The sequence below is a fragment of the Salvia hispanica genome, chromosome 1 (assembly GCF_029641045.1).
Source record: "Salvia hispanica isolate PSC_SH4W2 chromosome 1, Shi_PSC_v1, whole genome shotgun sequence".
NCBI classification, from domain to species: Eukaryota; Viridiplantae; Streptophyta; class Magnoliopsida; order Lamiales; family Lamiaceae; genus Salvia; species Salvia hispanica.
The window spans coordinates 4,072,165-4,098,759 of NC_142692.1; the positions used below are offsets into that span (position 1 = coordinate 4,072,165).

The 26,595-nt window shown below is 35.6% G+C and overlaps 2 protein-coding genes, 1 long non-coding RNA gene and 1 pseudogene across 6 annotated transcripts; 2 read left to right on the forward strand and 2 right to left on the reverse strand.

Annotated features, from left to right (window-relative positions):
- Window positions 1-4,778: 4,778 nt before the first annotated feature.
- On the reverse strand, window positions 4,779-6,565 carry LOC125219798 (adenylate isopentenyltransferase 5, chloroplastic pseudogene; annotated as a pseudogene). Its single transcript, XR_016130164.1, has 2 exons — window positions 6,500-6,565; window positions 4,779-6,385 (listed from the first exon to the last, which is right to left on the reverse strand). The product of XR_016130164.1 is annotated as an adenylate isopentenyltransferase 5, chloroplastic pseudogene (transcript).
- A 4,564-nt stretch (window positions 6,566-11,129) lies between these two features.
- Window positions 11,130-13,612, forward strand: LOC125218035 (UPF0613 protein PB24D3.06c-like). Its single transcript, XM_048119632.2, has 9 exons — window positions 11,130-11,370; window positions 11,572-11,648; window positions 11,818-11,923; window positions 12,055-12,147; window positions 12,424-12,489; window positions 12,575-12,711; window positions 12,820-12,928; window positions 12,997-13,061; window positions 13,159-13,612. The coding sequence occupies exons 1-9, from the start codon at window positions 11,275-11,277 to the stop codon at window positions 13,304-13,306; spliced, it is 897 nt and encodes a 298-aa protein (XP_047975589.1). The 5' UTR covers window positions 11,130-11,274; the 3' UTR covers window positions 13,307-13,612.
- A 3,804-nt stretch (window positions 13,613-17,416) lies between these two features.
- LOC125185692 (uncharacterized) lies at window positions 17,417-18,651 on the forward strand. The gene is made up of 3 exons (XR_007170211.2): window positions 17,417-17,560; window positions 17,650-18,197; window positions 18,349-18,651. It is a non-coding gene; the product is annotated as an uncharacterized LOC125185692 (long non-coding RNA).
- Window positions 18,652-18,937: 286 nt separating this feature from the next.
- LOC125223995 (uncharacterized) lies at window positions 18,938-22,048 on the reverse strand. 3 transcript variants are annotated; one of them, XM_048127323.2, is made up of 7 exons: window positions 21,904-22,048; window positions 21,800-21,828; window positions 20,732-21,711; window positions 20,337-20,527; window positions 20,194-20,255; window positions 19,962-20,075; window positions 18,938-19,856 (listed from the first exon to the last, which is right to left on the reverse strand). In XM_048127323.2, the coding sequence occupies exons 1-7, from the start codon at window positions 21,972-21,974 to the stop codon at window positions 19,063-19,065; spliced, it is 2,241 nt and encodes a 746-aa protein (XP_047983280.1). In that variant the 5' UTR covers window positions 21,975-22,048; the 3' UTR covers window positions 18,938-19,062. The 3 variants fall into 3 exon arrangements, with proteins under 3 accessions (XP_047983280.1, XP_047983279.1, XP_047983281.1); XM_048127324.2 differs by having other exon boundaries at window positions 19,279-19,381; window positions 19,752-20,075; XM_048127322.2 differs by having other exon boundaries at window positions 18,938-20,075.
- Window positions 22,049-26,595: the final 4,547 nt, after the last annotated feature.

The following is a 26,595-nucleotide window of genomic DNA, read 5'->3' on the forward strand; positions in this document are numbered from 1 at the left end:
TAGTTTGGAAGTTCACTCCAAAATAACAATGCATGATCAGTTGTGATTAGACAAAGATTGGCATACACTTGCCAACAAATTTGATAGAAACGAGTTAGGAAATGGTAGCCAACTTGAAACAGAGTGAAAATGACTATCTCCAAGAGAAGAGATAACTTGGTGGGGCTTTAGCATTGAAATAACACAATAATGATTAATTATCAATTTTTGGTAGAAAATCGAATTGTGGAAAAGTGGTTTAAATGTGTATTAAGATAGGGTTAGTGCACGTGATGTTTGTGTAATGTGAGGGTACAAACTGTCCCTACAATTTGAACTTCATTTGGAGTTCTTTTCAAACAGTTAGTTCAAACAAGTCTATTAAATTGGGAGAAGTTGTGGTTTTCATCATATCAAGAAAATGGGGAAGAGATTTGGGAAGTGGAGAAGAATGGTGAGAGAGATGAGAGCCAAATTCTACATCATTAGAGTTTGTGTTACTATGCTTCTTTGTTGGGACAAGTATTCTTAGTTAATGTAACTACTCATTTTTGTTGTTTTATAAGTTAAATACAGTTTGATCGATGTATCTTATTCTCCACTTAGAGAGCATGTGCGACGGTTGTGCCAAAGATTTACAATGTGTTCTTACAAAACGTGTCACACGTTGCACTGTGTAAGAACACAATCATATGCCAAAGAAACAAAATCACTCATTCAATGCAAAAACACCATCAAAAATATCACCAACAACACCCTACAAACATCATAAATTTGATTAATCAAAACACAAGTACACACAATAGCAAACTCCCAAACTCCCCACCCCTGATTTTAAGGGCTTCCGATACGTCCATTTCCCACACACTCACTTTGAGACAAACATGTGAGAATGAAATTTGTTGAGTCCCTTTCAATTGGAGTTTGGCACCAGGTGGGACACACTACAAATTGATGACTCTGCAGCATCCCCCGACGAAACCGGGCCCCGCGGCGAGCTGGCCTCGCCACCGCTCCAATCGCCCCCCGCCACCTGTCCACCACTATCCATCAAGATTGCTTCACCTCTATATATACACACACACATGAGTCATGACACACCCCTCATTATTTTCTCACATTCATCAACTAGTGGAATTCAATTTCTTTTCTCTGTTGCTACATTCATCATCTTAGTTCATTCACAACATTAATGGGCTTGGCGCGACAGAAGATCCGGGCATGGGAGAAGTGTTCGCGCTACTTCCAAGAGCAGAGGACGCGGCTTCACATCATGTGGAGGTGCTCGGTGATTCTCATACGGTTGAAGCTCGAAGGCGTGAGCTTCGAGGACTGACACAAGCAGAAATGTGTTGGGGCTGTGATGCATACAATGTGTTGCTCAATTGTAAAGTGAAATGGGAGTAATCTAGCTAGTAGTAAGTAGGAAATCATGAGTAGTACCAAAATTTTGTGCATTGAATAAGATTTGTATAATAGTTCTGGGAAATTCATGTGTCAGTGTCACTCTTGGATCTATCTCATCCAAGATCTGAATGAATTTCTGCAAAAATTGAATGATTTTAGTAGAAACCAGTCATTGAAACATCTCCACCAAAAATAATACTCCATCAATTCATCAAAATCAGAGTATTCCTATTGACTTGTAAACACAAACAACAGCAATTGAAATGATGAAAGATCATGACAAAAAATAAAATAAAAATTAAACCCATAGATCAAAATTCCACTTTTTATTTTACTGTCATCAAATATTCTTTCCTTTTTCATCAATCCCAGAATCACAACCTATATATACATGTTTTGTTGTACACAAGTCCATTTATTTAAAGTGAAAACTCTATTTTTATGCAAACAACAGATACAAAAAGGCATTATTAATATCACAATATAATAATTGGACTTATTACAATAGTATCTTTTCAACCTGCAGAACTATAGATTATGTTTTTAATGCTTCTATATCAAATGGACTCATGATCAGAATGAAGGCTTTTACTTCTTGAACTCAATAATTCTAACAAAACCTTAAACTATATGAAATCAGAGAAAAATGTTTAAAGAAACTCTATTCATCATGTAATGGCAATCCAAAAGATTAAATTTATTTAAAAGAACTTTAGGATTAGTTATATTCTTGATGATAGAAGCATTAACAAAAGCACAATTATCACAAATTCACGAAAATCTTTACAGATGACAATGGGATGAGAATCCAAGATTCCCACAGAAATCAATGTCTCCTTTTTCAATTAGGGATTATAGCAAATGGTGCAATGAGATTAAGCCACCACAAAGGTTGATTTTGACCACTAATTATGTGAACTTCTTTTCCACTAGTAGCATAAGAACAAATTATGTCTTTTTATCTTGTGCTGCTATATCACCCTTGTTAGTGAGTGGATATAATAAATAAATACATTAATCAAAGTTAAATCAAACTATTTTTAATTCAATTTAATCAGTTTGACAGGTGACAGCCATTATATAGTTCGCGCTGTATAATTATGTTTGATGAAAATATTGGACAATTAAACTTTAACAAATCTCCTAAATTTTAGTGAATCGAAATTTTAAGTTAGAATGTGGGCTAAAACTAAAAAATAACTAACTCCAACAATATATCTGAGCTTTAAAAGTGAGCTAGTTCGATAAAGTGTTAGTCCAACAGATTGGAAAAAAGTTTAGATTTGAGGGAGGGTGTAGGCAACTGAAATTAGAAATAAAATACTATAATGATCTCACATCGTTGTGAAGAGAGAACTAAATTGAAAAAATTCGACGATAAATATTGATGCTAAATTGCAACTTTTTTTAGATTATAAGGTTAAACAACTTGTAGGGGACTAACATGAAAGTCTCCAAATTATTTTTCAATTAAACTTTAAAGAAATAAGGAAATACAATATGTGTGTAGATGCATATAATGCTAGAATAATTTGGGCATTTCTTTTTGTGGATGGAACACTCACAATTACAATTGTTTTGTGTCTGTCCTTCGATTCCCATATTACCTTCACTTAATGGGCACAAAATTAATTGTTGTTACATGTTAGGTACCTAACAAAATATTCCATTTTTTCATCATTTGTATCAAAGGTCCATTTTATGTCCATTTCCGTACTATAGTAGTACCTGGGACTCGAAGTCGAATATTGTAGTACTATGATTTTACGAGTAATGTTGTCTTTTTTTTTTTATTACATATTCCATATACGTGGCTCAAATACTATATATACATAAAAATGAAATACAAACTAATGTGATTGTAATTTAAGGAAATAATTTCGATACTGGATATTTCAATTTTTTTTTTTTATAAATTAGTAATGATTGCTCTAGAATAAGAACAATTCTTAAGATAAGAAATTAAGAAGATTCGAGAGACACCCATTGGGAAGATTTCATCTTCAAATCTTGTTAATTATAGCCTTATAGGGCAAAGAATTGTGTGTGTGAGTCGAAGAATCAAAATTTCATCGCAAGCGCAAATAAAAATAAAAATAAAAAACAAAAACAAAATTCCATGGAAATTGGAATGGTAATCAAAGTAAAATAATTTAAAAGATGTTTATTCCTTCTTAATTAATTAATTGCTCATCAAATATAAGTTAAATTAAATATAATCTAATTATTATATCAGTTGATTTACTAAAAATGAGTGAAAGTTAAGAAAATAGACGTTCAGTCCTACTTACTGTAATTAATTAATTAGCCAATATAAGGGAAACTAGAATTATCTATATATCCGTTGATCTACTAAAAATGCATGATTGCATAAAAATTTATTTCTTACGTTCTGACAATAGTATATAGCTCGATCGATATGTGTGCGACGAAAATATTGTTGAGAACTCCTTCAAGTCTTGATCGAATGTCTTAGAAAATGTTTTTAAGATTTATGAAATTAATCAACAAAGACTAAATTAAATATCGAAACGAATGTATATTTTAAAAACGTGTTCCCTTCGCTTTTTTGGAAAAAGAATCCAACTTATTTTTTTTGTAATATTTGGCCTTCGGTGATTGGAACTCAAAAGAGAATCTTGAAATACCGAAAGACGATTGGAATAGATTTTGACAAGACATTTCAGCCGCTTGAAACTTAAAAATGGCTAAAATATTAGTAGTAGAAAAAATTAATGAGAGGATGCAGTAGCATAATTAATTTTTTGTAGACTTTGAGCCATGAAAAAAAAAGCAACAAATTAAAATAGAAATACTAAAAAAATTCAAAAAAAAAGTCAACAAAAATAAATATCAACATACTGGCGTAAAAATATGAAGTTTGGTCATTTTTATTCTGATCAATTACGTGACTTTAATTTTTTTTTTAATACACAATTACAAATACCCAATTTATTTGTATTTAGAGGAATTTGTTATATGGAAGCCGAAAATCAAAGTTTTTTTTTTTTTTAAATATTTGTTTATCACTAATAAAATAGCGCAACTTATGTTGAAAAGCAACTATTCTTTCCGCATGTACCTAAAGAATAATCTTACCGCCACGTCTCTCTGCATGTACCCAAAGAATAAACTTAGCGTCTCTTATGTTGATGAAAATCAACTATTCTTTCTGCATGATTCAATTACTACCAGTTAATAACTTAGTATTGTCTCCATGTTTAATTCATTTTAGAACTCTAGATATCCTTTATTCATTTCGTATCGTACTATTTAATAATATACTTTTGATGTGATAGAACTTGGGCAAAAGTCTAACTCCATAATATAAGGAATGTGATTCCCATAAAACTCTTCATGATTAAATTCTAACCTTCACCAATATGAAAATATTCACAGAACCACTGAGTCATTACATTCAAGATTTCAAGTCATACATATATTTATAAAATATATCCGATCGAGTTGTCATATCCGCGAATAATACAGCTCTTTACTAGAATACACAAATATACACCAAACATAATAATTAAAGAGAACCAAATAAACCGAAATTAAAAATAAAATTTTAGAAAAATAGTCACTTCCTCTTTTCCCCAAGATTTCCCAACTGTACGGCCGACCAAGATCGAACTGCTCAAACTGCAGATAGAGACAGCAACCTAGATTACGAAATTTCAGCCTAGCTAGATTCCACCCCAGCGGGCCCACAACCAGTGCCACGTAGATCTCGGAAAAAAATAATTCTAAGTACTAGAATTACTATCATACTTGTTCAATTTAAGATAGGCCAATTTTTTGAATGATAGTGCTAGATTTTAAGTGGAGCTATTAAATACTCCTTCGGTTTCGCGAATAGAAATTCCGATTCATTTATACTGTCCTACATTACACTAATTCATTCATTCTCAACTTTTTTTTCTCCTTTTTCTTAACATTTCTTTTAATTTGTACCGGAAAAAAAATGAGACTCTTATTCATAGATGGAAATATTTGAATCAGCTGAGAGAGTGTGACCATCTTAAATGGGACCGATAGAGTATTAGTATTTCTTTTTTCCTTTTTCGGGATGGGAGGGTCCCACTAGCGGCCGACGGCGGAAGTTATAAGTTGACCGGCGGCTGGCCGGTTTGGCCCAGCCGCAATCGCTGACACAAAGTCCACGTGATCCTCGCGCAGGAACTGCGCGACGATCCTGGCGCTCAGCCCCTCCACGGGCCTCTCCCCGTCGAGGCGGTGCATCCGCCGCTCGAGGTGCTCCGCCAGCCGCATAATGTTCTGCCGCTGGCGGCCCGCCAGAGCCCGGGTATTAAATTTTATCTGATCAATTCCCTTCTCGAGCAGCCTCTCCCTGTAGCCGCCGCCGCCGCCGCCACCCTCGCTCCTGAAGTACCCGTCGAGCTCCGGCACGCCGATGGCGCGCCGGGCCCCGCGGCTGTAGTCTCCAGCGGGGCTGAAGAATCCCCGCGCCTCCTCCACCAGGCCCGAGCCCACCATCCGGTCGACCCGACCCGACACCCGCGGGCCGAGCACGTGCGCCGCCACGTCGACCCACAGGAAGCAGTAGTCGTACCTCGACCGGAAGTAATGGTCGTCGACGACGAGCGCTTTGACGAAGGAGTTGGATCCCCCGGCGATGATGGGCATCCGCCCCCTCGCGGTGATGTCGTCGGCCGCCGCGGAGGCGTGGCGGACGAATTCGCGGGCCCCGAAGTCCGCTGCGGGGTCCGCGAATCCGAGGAGGTGGTGCGGCACGCCGCGGCGTTCGTCCTCGGTGACCTTGTTGGTGACGACGTCGAGCCCCGTGTAGACTTGCATTTTATCGGAGTTTATGACCTCGGCGTCGAACCGGGTCGCCAGGTCGATGGAGAGCCGGGACTTTCCGGTCCCGGTGGCCCCCACCACCACCACCGCCTTCTCCTTCTCCTTTCGCCGGTGGCGCGGAATGAGGTTGATCACCATCGGCGTTTGCTTGGAGAGTGAAATATTCATGCTTTACCTGTAGTAGTATTAGTTACTACTTTTATTTACATTAATAAACATTGAATTTAAGTAGTAGAAGGGAATGAAGTGAAACAATATTGTACTATAGTACTACTATTATTATATGCACCTTAGTGAGAGTGAGAGTGAGAGTGAGGTTTGTAGTATGAACAAGTGTAGTGGGATTATATTATATGTGTAGAATAGGTTCGAGTAGAGACGTATTTATAGTAAGGAAGAGGGGAATTGGAAGGCATGCATGATGTGCATGTAATGGGGTCAATTATAAACACGTCTCAACCGCATCTACTTGTATTCTCTCTGTCGTTTGAATCATTTTTTATTCCTTCGTTGTAGTATATTTTATTTTGTATATGTCCTATCATGGACATATATCATACATACATTGTTGTTGGAAAATTAAAATTTTGTGTTTTCCGTTAAGGAGAACTAATCATTGAAGTATCGGTTCCGCTATAGTTACGAACATTTAGCTAGGAATAGAAAAACAACTACTCTCTCCGTCCTCCGATACAAGGCTAAAAGCATCCACAATAGCATCGGATCAGCAATAGCCTAGCCAAAAACTCTTCTTGACACATCATCATGCTCTTCCCACAGCCTAGCCACTAACAATAGCCTAGCCAATGTCCTAGCCCAACAAATAAATTGACAAATACGATTTAATTCATTTTAATTGTTGGTGTTTATCAAATATTAAAAAAATGAAGTGCAATCAGTTGTAAATATAGAGTATAAATAAAAAAAATAGAAAAAAAAAATAATCGGACAGCGATCGGCTAGCCAGTTAGTCTACGCCCGACCTCTCATCCGCTCCGCGCTCGTCCTTACCGTTAGCCGATTGCAATAGTGGACTAGCCGTCCGCCCTAGTTGCTAGCCTGTGGCTAAGGCGGGCGCTAAGTTTAGAGTCTTAGTTTTTGTTGTTAGCTTAGTTGGGGCATGTTCTGGTGTCTCCTATTTTTAAGTCTCATTGTTTTGGTTTTTCGGGGGGGCGTTTAGGTTGTAGTGGCCTTAGTTGACCGTTTAGTTCTTTTAGCTTTGTATGGAGTATTTTATTTTCGATATATTTTGATATACTCTAGTACAGTAGAGTAGTAGTAATAAATTTTCATTGTTTAATCAAAGAATGTTTATTTATACATGTAATATTGTTATAACTTGTGATTTGTGTATAATCTAATTGGACGTCCCTATTTATATATATAATCATCATGTATTTGCTTATACAAAAAAATAAACTATAGAATTATACTTAGAATAGCTAGCTTAAATAGAAATTTCCTGAAAGGGCATTAATAGGCATATTAGCTTATGTTATATTTACTGGTTTACATACGAATAATTTTGTTTTAATTTGAAGATCTGTTACCCTACCTTAATGTTTGTGCTGTCCTCCTACCTATGGATACTTCTATTTTATGTAAGAATAAATCTAAGTATAGAAAAACGTTAAGCCCTAGTCTGTATATAGGAGTATTATACTATAAGTAGGTGGCAGGTGTCACGCAATAAACTAAGATTCCCTTAAATCTTCTTGCTCAAATTCTACAATTTTGAGAAGTTAAAATAGGGCTTTCATTTGTTAAGTTTTACCGAAATAGACCATTTCATTGTCGCACGCAATCCCAATTCAATTTTCAATCGTATTTGATCAATCATATGCAAAATTTACTTAAATAAGAAAAAAAATCTAAACTTTTTTTATGGATTACGATGTGGTAACAATAATACACCACAAAGTATCCACCAACTAAGCAGGAATTGACACAAAGATCTAAACACACGTACACAAAAGCATCGAATCACATAAATGTTTATTGAATAACTGCAAAAACAAGAGACATAAACTCACAGAAGCTCAACAAAATAACTAAACCATAGAAATACTTAACATCAAAGAAAATTAAAATAAACAAAGAATATCAACAAATAAATAAATAGGTAGATAATTAAACTGCTTATAATTAATTAATTAATTAATTAATTACCTTTATTTTGCAGTTTGTTAAGGTTTATCAATATCTTGCCATTTAACTATAAAAACTGATCACATTATCAGCAGAAGGTGGGCAAGTTGTTTTCCGAAAAGCAGCGCCGAGAATCATTTATAACCAATTATTAATTAGTTAATCACACTTTAATTATACTATATTAATCATAAGCCTCAACTTTTGCTCGACCATTATTTAGTTTTAGTTTCCTAATCAATAAAGTTGACTACTTAGGTTAATCTAAAAGTATTTTTCTGTCATTAGAAAGCTTAAATTGAATCACAAAAGAACTAAAGGTGCCTGGCTAGGGTAAATTGATTAATAAATGTTGTTAACCCTAAGAGAATGGGAATTACTAGATACTCTGCCATACACCAAACAAGGTAAATTGTGGATGAGAATCTTTAACTTATTTTATGAAAAAATGTGAGTTTTGTTATCGTTATTTATACAAAAGAAATTCTTAAAGTCATAGTAACTCATACGTTATCCAACATTAACAGAGTACAAAAAACAAAAGAAAAATATATATACACAGAAACAAACATTCTGTCCAAAATCATTACAGACTAAAAAAAAGAAGCGTACAAACATAAGAAGATAGAACTAAAATAACTAGCGCTAATCCTGTCCGTCGTTATCGGCCTACCTCATTCACAAAAGATGAGATGTCTTACAACAACCCCTAGTTAAGAAAAAAATAAATAAAACAACAATCACAAAACACACCACAAAACATCCATCAGTCGAATAAATAGTGATTCATATTTATTCTCGCAAGCATGTAATTTTCCCTAATTAAAGAGTAGTCCAGTGACTAGCATAGTAGTACTCAATATAAATATGAGATTATCTGAATTAACTAGAGAAGCTTCTGAAAATATATGATGAGTTGATGGTGATCACGTGAATTTTTTGTACGGAACGTTTCATAATATGCTTTCACACTAATTCTTTCTTTAAATAACTAAATAACATTTTTATGGGTATGGGTTGCATCAATAAATTAGTGCTTAAAGTTAATTAGCATAAATTCATCTATCATATCAGCACATCTCTTTATATAGGGTCAAAAGTTAGATTGAAATGTCAAGATCAAAAGGGATTGCAATAGTGCTTAATTAAGTATATATAATTAAGTTATTCTTTCGCTTAAGTATTTGTTGTTTAGGTAGTTAATTATATAACAGTCCTTAATTTTATTGGGATCATCGACTGCACATTAGTTTGATATGTGGGATAGGTTTGCACCCAACAAACCTCCCATCAAAGCGAGACCACATCGGGAACACATAATCGATACATCGAGAAATTACGAGCCCGACTCAAACTAGAGTCATCCAGGGCCCCACTCGATCATGGGTCATCCAGGCCTGACCCTTTGGTCACACAGGGCCCAACCCAAAGCCACCTTGGCTCTGATACCAGTTTGTTGGGATCATCGACTGCACATTAGTTTGATATTGTCCGTTTTAGGTGGAGCCAAGCCCGCACGGATTTGTTTTTGGGTCATCCCCAAAAGGCCTCAAACTAATTAGGGATGGATAGCACTTATATACTAATCCAACTTCCCTCACTCATGTGGGATAGATTTGCACCCAACAAATTTAGTATAATTAATTATTCTTCCTTTTAATAATTTATTGTTTAGGTAGTTAATTACCATCATAGTATATATATATGCTAGGAGTTTAAGCCCATTTACTAGGATTTTAAGTATATTTTAATACAGGTTGGCAATGGATGCAATATTATGCATGCGTCAATTAATCGTATAGCTAGTTATCACCATGTCGATGACCATGAATTTTGTCAATATGATAGTGATAAATAATTATGCATCTTATACAAATGTCATTATTAATTATTTTTAAGTCATTTTATTTATAATCTTTGGAATTAAGGTCATTTTTAGATATTTTAGGTAATGTTTGTAAAAATGACCCATGTATTTTTAGGAAGAATTATGTGGTAGAGATATATGCTAAAGCAATTTCTTTTTTCCATAGAGAAAATTAGTCATCTCAATCGGACTTTTTTTCCTAATAAAGCTTTATACCTTTGCTTTGATATTAATAAGCAATCATGATAAGAGTATCTGTTGGCGAAAAAACTTTTTTTTTTTTCTAAAATAAGGTAATGTAAAATTCTAATTATGACCCCCACTCCACATATGCACACTAATTATTTTACTACTTTAATTCCGAAATCAAGCATGCTGTCTTTTCACTAGATCATCATGCATTATTATTGTAATCTTGGCTGCTCCAATTGAATAATATTTCCATCATCTCAATGCTTATTCCATTCTGACTCCACGTCTTATTTTAGAACATAAATATGAAAGATAAAGCTTAGATTTAATTAATAGTATGAATTAATTAATTATAATTGGCCTGGGAATGACAATCATACTCCAATCATATACTATATATATGTAATATTTTCTCAGTATATATAATTTTGTGAGAGCGCATTTAATCGCTTGAGAAATATTCTAAATAATGTTGAGAGTTCTATGGTAAGTTCCTTAACTAATTATAATAAATTCTGTTAAGTTTGACTCAATTTTAGTTTTGACCATAACTTAAAAATATTCAAAAGTGTACAACAACCTTTTAAAATTGAACATTGATAATTTTCGATTTTTTTTTGCCGTTCAATTTTGCATGCAATCGTAGAATGAAGGGGATCTCTCCTACTAATAAATTGAATTAATAAACAATATGAAAGGATTAAACGGATCTACTTTGACAAGGAAATAACAGAAATAACGGAAATCACTCACCCAAAACAAACACTTAAAAAGGCAACAAGAAATGAAGACACCAATTAACACCAAGACACCTCCTCTCCACCCCAACCGCCGCCGTCAGCCGCTCCTCCACCGCCATGGCGCCCAACTCCCCAACCGGAGCCGCCGCAGCCGTTAACAATAAGTATAAGCTTAACGGGGTGATGTTCAAGTATGGCCCAAAACCGATTCAGGCAAGGAAATAAATAACATCTTAATTAATTGTTACTAAACCCTAGGAGTTTTTTTTATTTAAATATTACTCATATATTTTTGTTTAATTATTCATCCGGATCTAGTAATTAATGGAATAACTTTTCCAAAAAATAGGAAATACTCCATTTTTCTTTATGGTATTTTAATGATTGATTTAATTAGGTGAAATGTTGTTGCAGGTTGCATTTAAGGTAGGAAATTTCAAGCAGCAAGTTGTTTTTGTTGGTGGATTTAAAGAAGGAATTTTGGCAACTGAGTAAGGATATCCGCAACAGTGTGCTAAAAAATTTGTGTTTACATACATATAGTGCACAACATGCGTGTAACACGTAAAAACACAGCTTTGCACGACACAGCGATGTGTGTTGTGCAATTGCGCGAAATCCAACCAACCACACATCGTATCTTTAATTATAGTTTTGCAGATACTTGGAACCTCTGGCATTTGCTTTAGAGAAGGAGCATTGGTCGTTAGTTCAATTCCTATTTTCATCTTCCTACAGCGGATATGGCATCTCCACCTTGAAACAAGTTAAATAATTTGTTTCCGATGTCAAATTTGAGATTAATTAGTATATGAACATCTTGTGAGAAGATGATTAACTTTGTAGCCTTTTCTTGTTTCATAAATTAAATTTGGATTTGCTATATTTGTGGTGAAGGATGCCAACGAACTTGATCAACTCATAAGTTATTTAATCGACAATGAGGACTCTCATGGTGTCATCCTATTAGGACACGGTCATGGCTGTCAGGTTCGTTAGTTGATTTTTTGTCTTTTGTTAGTTTCTGTTTACATATTGTATATGTTGTTTCGATTGTCATCATTCTTGATGGACTCTGCTCGCTAATTCTTGCTTTGATCGAATTTTTGTGTTTTTTCAGTTTTTGTGTTGCTCTGCTGTGTTGATATTGTACTGTTTGGATGGTTATCATTAATCTTGGTGGATTCCTGGATTGTTTGGACAAAAAAAATATGGATGGAATATGAAGCAAAAATATGTTATAATAACGATTTTGAGGCTATGCAGGATATTGTATTTTACTTGGATAGTAATGCAGCATGGTCAAGAGCAGTTACAGCAGTCATTTTACAGGTCCATTTTTATACTCCCTCATAATTAATTTGTGTGCTAGTTTAAGTTTTGTTATCTCTTAATCTCATTATTAATTAATGTTTAGGCTCCAGTTAGCGACCGTGAATACTTCCAAGAGGCTGGCTCCATGATTGATCTAGCCACAACTATGATCAATCATGATCGACCGTACGATTTTATGCCGAGAAAAGCACATCCAGACGCTCCAATCACGGCCTATAGGTCAACAATTTTGACCTTTTTTATCATATTGTCCTTTAAATGTATACATGTATTTTTGACCTATCCTCTCGCTCAAATTAAATTGTCTACTCATGATGGCTCGCTCAGGTATCACTCTTTACACACGAGGAATGGTGAGGATGATATGTTCAGTTCCGACTTGAGTGATAAGGAATTGAAGGAGAAGCTCGGGCACATGTCCGCTACGCCTTCCTTGGTACACCCTCTTTCATTTTCTTGAATGTATTGTTGAGTTGTTGAGTCTGAAAGTACTATGTTTGAAAGGTCATCTACTCGATGGCGGGCGAGCACGTGCCACAACACGTGAACAAACAAGAATTTGGTGGCAGGCAAGATGTATTTTGTGTTTTAATTATGAGAGTTTTTTTTTTCAAAAAATTATTATAGTACTATATTTGATTTCGTGAGTGTTTTTTTTTTACGTAGATTATGTAGAGCATTGGGTGGAGCCGAGATGGTTGAGATTGAAAGTGCAAACCATTCTCTCTCTAACTGGATCAAGGAAGCCGTGCATGCTATAATGGAGTTCGTCAAGAGGGACGGACTCAAAGGTTGCGAAGATCCTTGGAGCTAAGCTCGTAAATGAGTCGAATCGAGTTGAGTCAAATTAAGTCCGACTTCGTATTTCTTTAATTTTACTCCACATGAGACATTATTTGGCACACACATTCTCTCACTATATTCTTTGCGCTAAAAGGCATGATGCCAAAAAAAATCCCCCAATATTTAATTCATTTTAGGCCTCAGCCCATATATATTGGGTTTCACCCGCTTTCCGAATAACAAAGTTTAGAAGGCTTATTTCATGGACCATTGGCCCATATATATTGCACTACCTAATTTGTATCGGTTATTTTTGGTTTAATTGCATTCATATATAAAATTTGGTCAAATAGGCTCTTTCCAAAATTTAATACTTCCTCCGTACCATATTACTTGAGTCATTTTCTTTCGATACGAGATTTAAGAAAGTTGTATTTAGTGAGTTAAATAAAGTATAAGAAAGAATAAAGTAAGAGAGAGAAGAGATGATTAAGTAATAAAGTAATTAAGTGTAATTAGATGTTTTGTTTTTAGGTAAAAAGAGGAAAAAAAGAGAAATGACTCAAGTAACTTGTGATAATCTAAATTAGCATATGACTGAAGTAAATTGGGACGGAGGGAGTATATAAATTATGTTGCTTCAAATATTCTTAAATTATTCCATGATAAAAAAAATTTAATGCAAATTTGATACTAAATTGGAAAGTGATCAAAACAAAAAATTCATCATAATACAAACACGGGCTAAATCCCGACCATAAAATTTGGTAATCTGATCGTTAATAATTATGCATCTTATATGAATATCATTATTTAAGTCATTATAATTATAAAATTTGGAATTAAGGTCATTTTTAGATATTTTAGGCCATGTTTGTAAAATGACTTACATTATGTCTAAAAATGACCTACATATTTCATATTTTTGATTCAGTGTTTGACAATAAGATAGAGTTGTGGGAGAGCTATATGCTAAAGCAATTTCTATTTTTCATTGAGAAAATTAGTCATCTCAATCGGACTTTTTTTCCTAGTAAAGCTTTATACCTTTGACATTAATAAGCAATCATGTTGGCGAAAAAACTTTTTTTTTTTAAATAAATCATCTTTATACAAACTTATGGACTATGATAATGTATTCTAACTATGACCCCCACTTCACATGTGTGCAAATAATTATTTTACCACTTTAATTCCGAAATCAAGCATGCTGTCTTTTCACTAGATCATCATGCATTATTAATGTAATCTTGGCTGTGGTCCAATTGAGTAATATTTCCATCATCTCAATGCTTATTCCATTCTGACTCCACGTCTTATTTTAGATCATAAATACTCCCTCCGTTCCATAGTAATAGAGGCATTTCATTTTGCATAGTAATAGAGGCATTTCATTTTGCGCACTTATTTTTAAAAAATAATTATAAATACTTAAAGTGGAGAAAAAGTAAAGTAAGAGAGAGAATATTGAAGATAAGACTCTTCTCTACATTATTCTCTCTCTTACTTTACTATATCTCCACTTTAACTATTTAATATCAATTTTTTTAAAATGAGTGTAGAAAATGAAATGTCTCTATTACTGTGGAACAGGGAAAGTATGAAAGATGTAGTTTAGATTTAATTAATAGTATGAATTAATTAATTGTAGTTGTTCTATAATTTAATTAGTTAATGTAATAATACGTAATGAGCCCATTGGCCTTGACATGACAATATTGCCCCAATCGATATAGTATATGTAACAATATATCTAAGTCAATGGAGATAATCCAAATAAGAATGTATCTAAATCAAAAATTGCAGCCTAAATTTTAGCTCTAAGATTAGGTAATCTAATGGTCAATAATTAACTAAAAAAACACTGAATCTCATTATTAATTACTTATAGGTCATTTTATAAAAACTGAGTTTGATGCCATTTTAAAATCATTTCAGATCATCCTTCATTAAAATTACCTAAAAATAAACTAACAATGACCTAAAAATAACATACGTATGATTTTATTCCGCGTTTATGTATTTAAATCTAGTTTGATAGCTCAAAACCCTATCTTTGTATATACTACAATTTTGCGAGAATACATTTAATCGCTTGAGAAATATGCTAAATATTGTTGAAGTTCTAGATAAGTTCCTTAACTAATTATAATAAATTCTGTTAAGTTTGACTCAGTTTCGGTTTGACCTTAATTTAAAAAATATTCAAAAGTGTAAAACAACATTTAAATTTGAACATTGATAATTTTCGATTTTTTTTTTTGCCGTTCAATTTTGCAATCGTAGAATGAAGGGGATCTCTCCTATATACTAATAAATTGAAGGGAAAAGATAAACTTACATGAATTCTACGTACATAACACTCTTAAATTTTTAATTAGACCGAACCGGTTTTATTTGAACCGGTTTAATTATTATTTATATTACTTATTTACTAAATTACCCTTTATTATATTTAATCTTGAAAAAATTAGTCTTGATATTTAAATATCACGTCCAACTAAATTGATCATATCCAATGTTCCTAATCTATTATATATATACATTTGCTCATATCACTCCCCTCCACGTCAATTTCTTTAAAAGTTTTCCTTTTCTTTTTTTCTTCTCAGTTTTATGATGGCACATTCATACTCTTCAAACTTTTTTTCAACCATTTCTCCCAATTTAATACTCTAATATTTTTTTTAATAAATGCTGTATGATATTAATTGCATAAACAAAAAAGCTTTTATTTAAATAAAATAAGAACTTTTTAATTAGCAAAAATTGTTATTGTATGCGCTATTAATGTTTTATAGAATCTTATTTAATATAAAAAGTAACAACAATAGATTATGTCGTTAGAATTAGCTAGGAACAGTTACATCTTTAAAGCAAGTGACTTAATAATTGTTATTTGTCCTGTAATAAGAATATGTTAGGATTTGATTACACGATATTTACACCCATATATGTATAGGTTTATGATTAACAAAAAAAAGAAAGAAATAGATTTCATCGCATAATCAAGACCAAATATCAAGCTTATGATTGGAATATCAATCGGCCATGATTAAATTCATTATACTATCTAGAAAAAAATACAAAAAATATTTGTAAAATCTTATACTATCAATCCTAAAAATTTAAGACTGAAAAAAAAAACAATCAAAATTCAAAACACGACATATAGCTAGTGGGACGCTGAAAATGAGATAAGGACGGACTCATGTGCCTTTTGAATTTGATGCTCAAAATTATCTATGCACACGACAAATATATTATACGGAGTGATCAATTGCTAACTAATCATTTAATTGCTAATTACGACTAATTTAAGGCCATAGAATTTTAGAAAACGTGTGGTCTACAATTTGCCACGTGTAATTTTCATTTTTATTAATAAAATCGAAAAAGATAAAAAAAAACTCCAAATTAGGGTTTTTGATGAAAATGTCAATATAGAGTTTCGAAAATATCAACACAGTATTTTGAGGATGTCAACACAATACTTTAAGAATGTTAACTCATTGCTTATATTGACATTCTACATGTATTATATTGACATATTTTATATAGTATATTGACATTTTGTTGTACGAAAAAATTAAAAATTTTGAATTTTTTTTTTTTAAATTTTGACGTCGGAACATATGCATGTAGGATATCGTTGGAATCCTTATAAAATTATCTTTGATTTGATATATGTTATATGAATTTAAAGTTTTGTGATTTCTTTTAAAAGTTAGTTATAACTAAACATGTAGTTAATTGACATTAATATCCCTATTGATATTTTTTGGAATTAATCATATGGCCTTATTGACGTTTTTTGTTGATAGTATTGACATTTAGCGATTAATGATCTAAGCCCTTAATTTGAATATCTAATGGCTATTATTTAGTTATAATTAACAATTAAGTTATGAGTTAGCAATATAACACTCCCATATACATACAATTAATAAACACCAATTAGAAATTTCACAAAGACGTATCACAATATTTACATTCAAATACACACGAATTTTTTGTGTAATGCCAATAGTAGTTTTTCAAGTAAACTGACAAAACTCACTATACAGGTGTCCATTTCCCATCTCTTTAAACTAATGCTGTTTCTTATCTTATGAATCTGAAATATGCCATCAAATCCTCTCTCACTCCTCACCCACATATATTCAACTCAAACAAAAATAACTAAAAACCGGATAAATATTTACATTCTATTCAAGAATAAAACAACAATTTCTTTTTTTTGGAGAGACATCGAAATGAATTCCTTCGCTACCGATCCGCTTTCGTAATTCCCGTTTCATTCATATATTCACTGAAAAATTTTCATCTTAATAATATTTTGTGACGCTTAATTAGTTACGTATTCTGTTTCAGATTGGATTACGAAGTGGCGGATCTGACGTGGGAAAACGGCCCGCTGGCCGCGTCGCGGGCTTTCAACAAGCTCGCGAATTGCGTGGGAAAAGTCTCACCTGCGCCCGGCCGACACGCTGGAGTCCATAGTTGGTCAGGGCACGTGCGGCCTCTCACGCGCGGCGGGCAAGCTCGTCCCGTGGCTCGACCACAGAGGCGGAGGTAAAAACACGTCCGCCTTTGCGGCCAGCATGGACGCGCTCGTGCCGTGCCACAAAGGGGGGAGCGACGGCCCCGAGAACTCCGCGGAGGTGCCGGGGTTCGGCGCGTGCACCGTGGGGTCGTGCAGCGGTGCCGGTGTGGGCCGGGGCTCGTGCACGTGTTACACGAGCGACACGTGCGGCGGCGGCGGCGGGAGTGACAGCGCACCGCTGACGATGGATTCATGCGAGAGAGACTTTGGCCTCACGTCCACCTCTCTCTGGTCGCCGGAAAATACCAGCTCCGGCGAAGATTACACCAGGACTTCCGGCGAGGAAAACGACACCATTTATTGCAGTAGATCACAGGTGGAATATTTTATTTTTGCATGCACTTTATGAAAATTTTATGTCATTTATTTTAAAATAAAATTTAATCAAAATAAATATACTGGGTACATTCGATAAAAAAAAATTTAAAAGTGAAGAGTGTTTTGTGATTTATTTTATTTTATTACAGGGTCAGGCAGGGAAAAAAGAAAACAGAAAATTTGGGAATTAGAAAATCCTCAATTTCAGCTAAAGTCAGGGCAGCTGCTAGGAGGAGTATATAAAAAGGATTTGCATTCAACTAACTTTTTAATCCACTTTCTGTTACTACATTTTATAGAACCTGAACGAATCAAAATGGACACACATTGAAGAACGATTGGAGTATAAAATTAATACTCCTTTTTGTAATTTCATTTGTTGACTTTTGTTATTTTCATATGATTTTGTAAATTTTAATTTTAATTTTAATAGTGGAACATTATGTATTTTACTTCTTGTTCTTTTCGTATATTTATATAAAAACAATCTAATTCATTTTTGCTTTAATCCTAAATTTCTGCAAGAAATTAATTTAATATTATAATACTCTAACTTAGAGTTGTTTGAATGCAATCTAAGAAACAAGTACACCCTGAATAAGATATATTTGCATGCTAAATAAGAATAGCAAGCAGATGGAATAAAATGAATAGGCAAACTATTTGATGGAGCTCTATCAAAATCATGGAACCATATTCTCTGTTTATCGCATTTAAAATGACAATTTATCCACAGAGTATGTAAAAATGAACATCAAACAAATGAATACTTAGATAAAAATACAAGATTTGATTGAATCCCTGATGTCCAAAGCAAGGCATTGAGAATGAGTCTGAGGCAACAATCAAAAGGAATTTCAAATTCAATTGAGTTGAACAAAGCTTTCAAAAAATGGAATCACCTTTGACATCCAGCAATCGACACCAAGATGGTTCAACTTTCCAGTGGAACGATCAAACATGACTAACTCATCATCCACGCTTGCAAAATACAATAGCTTACCATCCTGCGAAAACCATAACGGCTTGGAAACACCATGAACATGGAAAATAGATTCTCTTGTCCACGATCCAGCGCTCCTAATCCAAAGTTCATATTTCCAAGGTATTTCATCATCTAAATCTTCATCCCACCAGCATGCAAGAACACTTAACAACCCTTTATAGTCTAGAAAATAATGCCTGTTGCAATTTTTGTTAGGTAAGGATAAAGTGGATAGGGTTTCAGTATTAAAATCAAAGGAAAGGATAACTCCAGTCTTATTTAGAGATGCTCTGCAATAAAAAACCCCAGCTACGCAGACAGATTCATAACCACAGTACTTAAAGTCAGGGCATGGTATTCTCCTCCAGGAATTAAGTTTGAGCGAATACAAGTCAATGTAATAACTGACGTCCTCGGGTAACCGACCACCTCTTTCATTAGCACGAACAATATTCAACACTTTGTAATCTTCAAATCTATGGTCAGACCACACTCCATTTATATCAAATTCATGACTACTATGAGGACGGAGTTCTACAGAGGACTTAGGCAAGATTTTATACCCACCCGTTGTCGGGTTCCAAAGAGCTTGACCAACCGATCCCCTACGATGAAAATCTCCATCATGAAAATGAAGCACGCCATTACAACTAGCTCCAGTGAAGACATAATCTACAGTTGGAAAAGAGGGAGGATATATGAAATATTTGGGTGAGATGGTGTCATCCTCTTTAAGGGAAAATGCAACAAAATATTCCTCATTCTGATATTTATTACGATAAGAATCCCGATAGTTGACAAAAATGTCCGGCTTAGGCTTAGGCTTAGGCTTAGGGAAAATGTCGCATGAAGACAATGTTGTCTCGGATACGATGGGACCATTCTCACGGCCTACACAATAAAAATGAAAACATTATTATGATCCAAAATAAATATTCCTTGCATCTTTTTTTTTTCTCTTTGGTTCGTATGTTGCAATATAATTATTCAGAATGTTTGCAATACCTACCCAATTCATTTCCATTATTCCTCATAGGCGGGGCACCTTCAATTCTCGTATTCACCTCCACTCTAACAAAATAATAAATTCACAAAATTTTAATTTGTATAAACAAGTAAGAATATTTAATTTTTTTAAAAAAAAAATAGAACCTGGGAGCCAATTGAGCTCTGGACCCTGAAAAGGAAATGGCAGATCGAACACGGTTGCATAGAGGAAGTTGTCGAGTGGCGGATGTAACCAAGCGGAAAGCCATGCCATCCTTAAGTGAACAAAAAATAGGAGTCGACGAGGAGGAGGAGGAACACGCTGGGTTTACTTCTGATTTGATATTATTTCTCGACTTTGCAAAACAAAGAGAAACAAACAAGTAAGAAAGTTGAGACAATAGTTCATCTCCTGAAAGACACATATAAAGATAATAAATTACCAATAACTAACTAATCCCAATATCCAAAATTGATAAAGATAACTAAGTTATTTATTTCTTCATAGATTCATAGTATAATTACTCAATTTATATATAAGCAAATGAAAGGAATTGTACCTCCTCAATACATGAAATTCCATTGAGTTGAACAAAGTTCTCAACAAACGGAATCATCCCTGTATCAAAGTCTGACGGGCTATCCACACCGAGATGCTTCGACTTTCCAGTGGCACAATCAAACACCACCATGTCACGAGTCCGGCTTAGAAAATACAATAGCTTACCATCCTTTGAAAACCATAAAGGCTTCCGAACACCACGAGTATGGAAAACAGATTCTCTTGTCCACAATCCATCGTGCATAGCCCAAAGTTGATATTCCCTAAGTACATGACAAGCTGCATCTTTCGAGTATACAACACTTAATAACCCTTTATACTCTAGAATGTGAGGTTCATGGTAGGAGCGGCAACCCTTAGGCAAGGGTATGTTAGAAAAGGTTTGAGTAGAAATGTCAAAAGAACGGATAGCTCGAATTGCTGTAAAGTACAAAATCCCCGAAAGGCAAACACAAGTTGTACCAAAACCAAAGCAATGAGGGCATGGGCACGGTATTATCTTCCATGAATTAGTTTTGAGTGAATACAAGTGAATGAAATGAGAGGAGTCTGTTTTAGTTCCCAGCAACATATAAGTACGAACAAGATTAACCACTATGTAATCTTGAGATGTATGGTCATGCCACATTCCCGATGCTACAACTAAATAAGAAAGGCAGCGGGAGGGGTGCGCATAGGGCTCGGGGAGGATTTTATACTCGTGCGTTGTGGGGTTCCAAAGGACATGTTTCCCCTTCGGATAACGAAGATAAATTAGACCATCACAACTAGTCCAGAATAAGAAAGGATCTTCATCTTCTTCCAATTCCATTTTAAAGGAGGGAAGATATTTGTTATATTTGGGTGACCTGGTGATGCTGCCATCGTCTTCAAACAAATATGCACCAAACATCCCAAACTCTCTGTTATACCTCAAAAAATCAGGCTTTGCCTCTGACTCCGATATAAATTCTGTCTCCGCCCACTTGTACTTGTAACCTTCACAATAAAAACAAAGTTGTAGTATATCAAGTTTAATACAGTAGTAATTGGAGTAATTCATTTGGAAATTTCACGAATACATTACCCAATCGATTTCCATTGGTCCTCGCCTCTCTAATCAAAATAAAAATTTCATGACATTGCAACAAGTAACAATATTATTTTAATCAAATTATTTTGAAATAGAACCTGGGGATGAATTGAGCGCAAATTGTAGATCGAAGGCGTCGACTGGCGCATGTAACCAACCGGAACGCCATGACTTAGATGAACAAAAAATAGCTTGAGGTTTCTGTTTTATTTTCGTCAAACTTCCCTTAATTTTCTCTCTGAATTTACTGGAGTGATCTTCCGTATACTACAAAATCTATTGAAGTAGATCTTTCCATATATTTACTTTTTTTTCAAATTGAAGTATATCTTTCCATATATTTCCTTTTTCGGTTTGTCCTATACCACGTACTGTATTTCTTTTTTAGTTGTCGATATCACATTTAAAAATAAAAAAACTAATATAAATTATAAGTGCTCGTTTGATTAAAAATAAAAAAACTAATATAAATTATAAGTGCTCGTTTGATTAGAAAGATGAGATATAACAAGATTTGTTAAATATGATAAGAAATGCGGGCTTCGGGTCAAGATAAGCTTGGATGAAGATTTTTTCGTTGTTGTTTGGTAGACAAGAAATTATCTAGATTTTGTTTTAATAAATCATAATAAATGAGGTAGAAATGCTATCCGACCAAATTTGTGAGATAAGTACATATCTTTGTATTTTAAGGAAAAATTTGCAGGCTCGGATGGGCCATAGAGAAAACCACGGACTGACATAATAGGTTAACTATGATATCAAAACACTAAGAAATAGTCATATAATTATCTATATCTTGACATTACTAACTTATCAAACGGACCCTAATTATATTACAATATTTTTTCTTATGCACTTAATATACAAAATAACATCTTCTCAAATATCATATAATTACTAAATGTGTCATCTATTAGAGCATCCGCAATGGTCGGCTAGCGACCGGCTAGCCGATTCGTCGCGCTGGCCGATCGGCTAGCCGAACCATTGCAGTCGGCGAGAGCGAAATCGGCTAGCGCTTCGGCGTGGGCTGGCCGATCGCTCGGCGCTGGCCGAAGCGCTAGCTGATCGGCTAGCCGTAATTGTGGCGGCCCGATCGGCCAGCGCCCATTTTTGTTTTTTTTTAAAAAACCTATATAAACGCGATTTTCGTTTCATTTTCATTTGCACCACTTGTTTTAACGAGTTTTCTCTCTCTCTAACTTTCTGTACAAGAGTATCATCAAGCGATGGATCACAACAACGAGTCCAGTCCAGCGACGAGTGGATCTCAGACTCCCACGGTACCTGTGGGATCTGGATGGGGGCAGATGGGCCCGGGGTTTAACATCCCTTGGAATCAGATGAAGGATGATGGCCGGTGCGCCGGGGGGCGCGAGGGGTATGCCCGGCGGCGGGCAGTCAGCGCCCGGGTGGGGGGGGTATGCCCCAGATGCAGCAGCAGATGATGCTGCAGCAGATGATGGGATGATGTGGCAGGGCGAGGTGCCGGGGGGGATGCAGCACGGTATGCATCCCGGGATGCAAGGGGGGGTGGGGTTCAGGGGTCACCGGGAGGGGACACGGTATATCGGCCCTCGCTTGATTTTTTGACTGCTTCGTCTCACACGTCAACCCCATTGGAGACGCAGTTTACTGGCGATGACCTTCTGTCATTGCATGATATGGGGATCGATCTCGAGGATCCGGATACTCCCGTTCTGGCGAGGCGGGCCGCGCCGAAGAAGAAGACGAGGGGGAAAGGGAAGGCCAAGGCGGTCGGCGAGTCATCGCAGCCCGCTGTTGACCACACCCCTGGCCGGAGGAAGTGGACGGAGGATGAGTACGCCGGGGTGGCCAGGGGGTGGTTGGAGGTGCGCGACGATCCGCTGGTTGCGAACAACCAGCGGGTCGTCAACATGTGGTCGAAGATCAGAGCTGCCTATAGGAGGCACTGCCCGCACGGGAAGGACTTCAGCAACGAGGAGGTCCGGAAGGGGTGGGAGCGCACCAGGGCCGCGGTGGGCCGTTTTGCGAATTTGTACGCCAACGCCCTCCGTCAGCTCGGTAGTGGGCAGAATGAGGACGACGCCCGGAGGATAGCCGCGAGTCAGTTCCCCTTGGAGGGGAGGTATAAGGAGTTCACCTTCTGGGAGTGCTTCTTGTTGCTGAAGGACTCCGAGAAGTTCCGGGCCGGGTGCGACGCTGGGTGGCCGAAGAAGCAGCGACTGAACTATAGCGGCAGCAGCGGCGAATCCCACGACCTCCCCCCGGATGCTGAGCAGTTTCCATCCCCTCCTTCATTTGCTGGTCGCCCTCGCCCGGTTGGGCAGAAGCGGGCGCAACGGGCTGCGAGGGGCGGATCCCCCCTCTCGCCCCGATCGGTCCAGTCCTCCGCCCACCCACCCGCCCCACTCGAGTACACTCTCCATTCGCATAACCAAACGCGCGAGCAGATGTACAAGGTCTTCCAAGATTGGAAGGCCGCCACTGACCCCACGGAGAAGATGTTTCTTCACAAGATGCTCGAGAGCATGCGGGTTGATTTGGAAATCGCGCGGGCACGACTAGCGGGTTCCGACGTGGCCTCAGATACCACGGGTGGCGGCGGCAGCGGCAGCGGCGACGGCGAGGACGACGGCGACGAGGAGTAGAGAGTGGCGGGGCTCGTGTGTTGAAGCCCTTTTTTTTAAAAAAAAATCATGTACTTTTTTTTAAAAATCTTTGTACTTTTTTTTAAAAATCTTTGTACTTTTTTTTAATGGAGTGGATTATTTTTCCCGTATATGTCTCGTAAATTTAATTCCGTATTTTAATCGTAATTTTAATTCCGTAAAATGTAGTATATTTTGAATTATTTTTATTGCGACTGGCCTATGGCTGGCCTAAATCTGATGTGGCAGGTGGATTTTTTAGTGTTGCTGACGTGGCAGGGGAGAATATAGCTGGCCTATTGCTGGCCTAAGCACTATTGCGAATGCTCTTATAAGACGAAGGAAATACAACAAGTCACCAAAATTTATAAACAATTCTACCTTTATTTATTAATAATGTCTCGTCATACACAACATATCGTATTTTTATTATTATGAATTGTAGTACTAAAATAAAAACTCATTTATTGTAAATAATCTATATATAATACAAAAATACTGCAAAACACATATCAACAATATATAATTAAGAAAATATACACTCACAAAAAAATAAAAATACTATTGCCTTTGTCTCATTAAAATTAAACATTTATTTTTCGGTATGAGATTTTATTGTAATCTTTTTATTTAGTTATCTTTAGGGATGTCAATCGGGTCGGCCCATCGGGTTTCGGGCCAACCCTATTCAGGTTGCGGGTTAATCGGGTGCGGGCTAGTCGGGTTATGATTTCTTTCGGGTTATAAAAGTTCAACCCTAACCCTAAAAGCTCGGGTTTCGGGCTAGCCCATCGGGTTAATCGGGTTGCTATCGATAGAATTAACATGCGATCAATCCCATAAATAATGATGAAAATTAGTTATATTCATTAAATGTAAAATATTTAATAATGATAAATTTGAGATATATGCTTAAACTCAATTATAAACATAATCAAATACTAATATTTGAGATATTTCGTAAAATTTTAATGCATATTTTAGAAATTTAAATAATTTTTTAGTGAATTTAAAGTTTTTAGTTTATATATCAATTATTATATTAATAAAAATTCAATATATAATTTATATATTTAATATAAAATTGAAAGTTACTTTTTTTAGTTATCTATAATTAAGTCGAATTAGGAGCAAAAATTAGAATAATAAAAATTTTATCGGGTTTTCGGGCCAGCCCATCGGGTTTTCGGGTCTGGCCCTAATGGGTTGCGGGTTAAGCGGGTGCGGGCTAGTCGGGTTGTGATTTCTTTCGGGTTATAAAAGTTCAACCCAAACCCTATAAATTTGGCGGGCTATTCGGGCCAGCCCACGGATTGCGGGCTACATTGACATCCCTAGTTATCTTGCTTGGAAGAGGGGGTGATAGCGTCTTCAATTTAATGAATCTTGCTGAAGATCATCTCCAATATCTTTTATTTTAGTTAATTATCTTTATTTATGTCTTAGTTTGGAGATGAACTAAAATGGCATTGTAAATTTATTTATTTAGTTATTAATTCTTTGACGAGTGAAATTATAGCGCAGATTCTCAATTTTCATAATTTTAAACAAAAAAATAATTCTTTAACAAGTGGAATCATATAAAATTATAGTAGTGTTTAACGGTATTCATTAATGTTTCCCAAATCTATAGGCCTTCCATATATAATTATAACTATAGTGATAAGGATGCACTAATGTCCTTCTATCCTTGAGTCATTAGACATTTATAGGGATGGTAAAAAAACACCTTAAATACGGATTACTTTGCCTTTCTTTTATAGTTGCATGAGCTCATCAACCAAACACAAAATAAAACTCAATACTAATTCAATCAAAGACAAAGCCCATCTTACCCTATCCTATATTGTATCTCAATACTAATTAATTTAGTCAACCGAACACCATCATAGTATAATTTCGGATCTTGGTGTAGTTTATAATTTTGTAAAAGTAGTATAATTGAGGATCTTGGTGGATCTTGATCAAGAATGTCATTGAGCATAATGTCATAATAATTTAAATGATTATTCTGTAAATTCTTCTCCCTTGATGGTTGATTGTGCACAAACCATCAAATATAAATTAAATTATGAAAAAAAAAAGGTATGTTTTTGTTTAAAAAACAGAAAAAGGAGTAAAAACAGGGATATTCCCCACCGGCCACCACCAACC

Bases quoted from the DNA above. Each gene is read 5' to 3' on its own strand.
- LOC125218035 (XM_048119632.2), top strand. From the start codon at position 11,275: ATGGCGCCCAACTCCCCAACCGGAGCCGCCGCAGCCGTTAACAATAAG. The intron at 12,929-12,996 runs GTACACCCTCTT...TATGTTTGAAAG, and splicing joins TGTCCGCTACGCCTTCCTTG to GTCATCTACTCGATGGCGGG. The intron at 13,062-13,158 runs GCAAGATGTATT...TTTTTTACGTAG, and splicing joins AAACAAGAATTTGGTGGCAG to ATTATGTAGAGCATTGGGTG.
- LOC125223995 (XM_048127322.2), bottom strand. From the start codon at position 21,974: ATGGCGTTCCGGTTGGTTACATGCGCCAGTCGACGCCTTCGATCTACA. The intron at 20,256-20,336 runs GTTCTATTTTTT...TTATTTTGTTAG, and splicing joins AGAGCTCAATTGGCTCCCAG to AGTGGAGGTGAATACGAGAA. The intron at 20,076-20,193 runs GTAGGTATTGCA...TTTATTGTGTAG, and splicing joins GAATAATGGAAATGAATTGG to GCCGTGAGAATGGTCCCATC.